The sequence below is a fragment of the Myotis davidii genome, unplaced genomic scaffold (genome assembly GCF_000327345.1).
Source record: "Myotis davidii unplaced genomic scaffold, ASM32734v1 scaffold205, whole genome shotgun sequence".
In the NCBI taxonomy this organism is placed as follows: Eukaryota; Metazoa; Chordata; class Mammalia; order Chiroptera; family Vespertilionidae; genus Myotis; species Myotis davidii.
In genome coordinates, this window is record NW_006297573.1 from 2,282,110 (window position 1) to 2,285,451 (window position 3,342).

The window sequence follows — 3,342 nt, forward strand, 5'->3', positions numbered from 1 at the left end:
AAGAACTAGAGAGAGAGAGAGAGAGAGAAAGAGAGGAGTATATATGTTTGTAAATAAGAAAACATATATTTCATGCTCTTAGAAAGTCTTATTTTCTTTCATTAAAACTTGTGCAGTATAGTGAACTCCATAGATTCTCTTAATTTGAAGAAAGTTAGAGGGAAAGGTACTAATTCAGAGTTCCTTGGGAAAATGTGTCACTTATATATTTTTTATGTTTATTTTTTTAAATCAAAAACTGAAATATTTTCTATTCAGAAAATATATTTGGATCTAAATATCTTCTATAATTTTAACCCTAAAATATCAATTTAAATATTTTAAAAATGGTTGGGATGTTTTTTTTTTTTTTTTTAAATAAGTTAGGTTACTAGAGTTCTACATGTTATTGGATCACTTGGGGTAATTTTTTGATTGGAAAATTAAGAATTATAGTCAGAGGGGAAGACATGAGAATATTTAAAGAACATATTCAATTTACTTTAGAAGCCGAACCTCTCTTATCATGTGACTTGTTTTGTATGTTTGTTAAACTATATTATCACATAAGCATTGCTGCTATTGGGACAAACAGTGACAGTTGATTCAGGTCATTTGAATGTCCACTGTCTGTTTTAATTTGTATGTTCGTTTTGACTCTGTCATATGCTCAATCTTCAGTGGAAGTCATGAGAACCTATTATTTTTGCCTGCTCCCTCCTTTACGTTGGAAATATTCTTTTTTACTCAGAGAGTCCTTAACTTTGATGTAAGGGATTGTTTCCATTGCCAACTTTTTTCTTCCTTGCCAAGTAAGAGAGTTGTTGTGAACTCTTCAGTGATGCCTTCCCCTGGATATTTGCAGATGTGGTTGGGAAAAAGTCATTTCATCCCCGACCTTTGCATGTCAGGTGCTGGGGTGCCCAGGTGCCCAGGGTGCCACCTTGTTTGCGGCCGGGGCTCTCCCTTCGCAATCACTGGCTGGGGGCGGGCAAAGGCAGCCCCAGTTCTCCGATCCAGGGCTGGGGGGCAGGTTCTCCGATCCTGCCACCCAGCTCTTGCCTGCTGCCTGGGTTTCCAATCACCATTCTTCTGTCCTTCCCCTTTCACCTCCCATCATTGCGCCTACGTATGCAAATTAACCGTCATCTTTCAGGGCGATTAACCGCCATCTTTCTTGGCAGTTAATTTGCATATCGCCCTGATTAGCCAATGGGAAGCATAGCAAAGGTACAGTCAATTACCCTGTTTGTCTATTATTAGTGGGGCAGGAAAGGACATCAGAGAAATTCCAAGCTGAGTACAGTTTTTAAAAAAATATGTGTTTACTGATTTTTTTAGAGAGAGGAAGGGAGAGTGATAGAGAGATAGAAACATCAATGAGAGAGAAACATGCTGTCTCCTGCATGCCCCCCACTGGGAATTGAGCCTGAAACCTAGGCATGTGCCCCAACTGGAATTCAAACCAGTGACCTCTTGGTTTATGGATTGGCGCTCAACCAATTGAGCCACACTGGCTGGGCAAGAAAAGGATTTTTTTCACACCTTTAATGCCTCTGAGATATAGGGGTCCAAGTAAGGACCTGCATGATACCTCGTGGAATTTCAGGTTCGATTCCTATTCAGGGACATACCTAGGTTGCCGGTTCGATCCCTGGTTGAAGTGCATACAGGAAGCAACTGATGGATGTTTCCCTCTCACATCAAGGTTTCTCTCTTTCCTAGAACCATTTATTGAATTTGATCTTGGTTTTATACTGTACATTCATGAGCCAAACATTAGGATCAAAGCAAATTACAAGTTACTGCCTATAACTTACTCCTTCCTATCACATAAATTTAAATTGGATTTAGGTATAAAGGGAACTAAACATTAAAAAATATTAAAACATTTCCATTAAAAAATAAAGCTTTAAAATGGGGAGATATCTGTAATACTATCAACAATGAAAATACATTTAAAAATGAAACTTTACATTTACACATGAGGGTATATTTGGGTAACAGATAAAACAAAATTATGTGTTAAGGCTTGTGTTCATTTCATTATCCCTCTAGATCAGTGGTTCTCAACCTGTGGGTCGCGACCCCTTTGGAGGTCGAATGACCCCTTTCACAGGGGTCGCCTAAGTACATCCTGCATATCAGATGTTTACATTATGATTCATAACAGTAGCAAAATTACAGTTATGAAGTAGCAACAAAAATAATTTTATGGTTGTGGGTCACCAAAACATGAGGAACTGTATTAAAGGGTCGCGGCATTAGGAAGGTTGAGAACCACTGCTCTAGATCATCAAATGATTAATTTGGTATCTGTAGTAGTTTCTTTCTTTCTTTTTTAATCCTCAACCAACTATATGCTTTCATTGAATGTCAACTGTAATTGAAAAATAAAATTAACAAAGAAGACAAGATCAAGAGTTTCTTGAGAGTAGGGACCCTGCCTAATTGTGTTTGTATCATCTTTGGGTAGATATGTTGTAGGCATTTAATGAATGCTTCATGAACATTGTATGTATTGGTTGCTCTTTTTGCTTCGAGAAAAAATTTACTTTAAAAAAAACTGTGTCCCTTATATTTTCTTATAGGTTATGCTTTCTAATCCAGTGCTAGAAAATCCAGTGAATCCGCAAGCAGCCCAAACACTAATTGAAAGTGAAACTGTATACAAACGAATAGTTCAGAAACTTTTCCGTGAGAAATTAACATGTAAGAAATGCCTACTTATAATTTTCCAGCTATTAATTATATATTTATAGCAGATAAATGATCTAGCAAATAACTGTTATATAAAAGAATATTTTCTTGTATCCATTTTCAGGAATGAAATTATACTAAGATCTCCCCTATTGTATCTCTCTGTCAAGCTAATTATGTGATCTTTTTTAAAGATTATCAAAGATTGTCAGCTTAGTATCTTTAAATGTAATGGTCATATGCATGGATGGTGCCAATTACAACTAGTCTACCCATCATAAAGCTACGACATCTTGCCAGTTATTAATTATATATTTATAATTAATTCTTTGATCTATAATGGATATTTCCTAGATTTCACTGGCAACACCCCAGGTATTACTGATCTGGGATTCCGTTCCTCTTGATTAGCAAAATGCTCAGCTTTTTTCTTTTTCTTTACTTTTCTTTCTTTTTTTTTTTTTTAGACAGTACACCCACCCCCCTTTCCGGATGGTAGAAGGTATTGGCAATATAAATACAAATTGCATGTGGGAAAAGGGGAATAAGACACTCTAAGAGGTCACAATTAACTGGTAAAAATGATAGCAGCAAATTCACAGATATTTATCACTGAGATCCAGTCATTAACTACTCATCAAATACTGTCAGCAAAACAAAGCA

General features: G+C 36.3%; 1 protein-coding gene across 1 annotated transcript in view; it reads left to right on the forward strand.

Annotated features, from left to right (window-relative positions):
- The window catches only part of UBE2U (ubiquitin conjugating enzyme E2U (putative)), a 61,595-nt gene that overhangs the window by 16,275 nt on the left and 41,978 nt on the right, over positions 1–3,342 (forward strand). Inside the window, exon 5 of the mRNA XM_006773232.2 lies at positions 2,571–2,691. Within this exon, the coding sequence (XP_006773295.2) occupies positions 2,571–2,691 (121 nt within the window). The remainder of the gene's footprint in view (positions 1–2,570; positions 2,692–3,342) is intronic.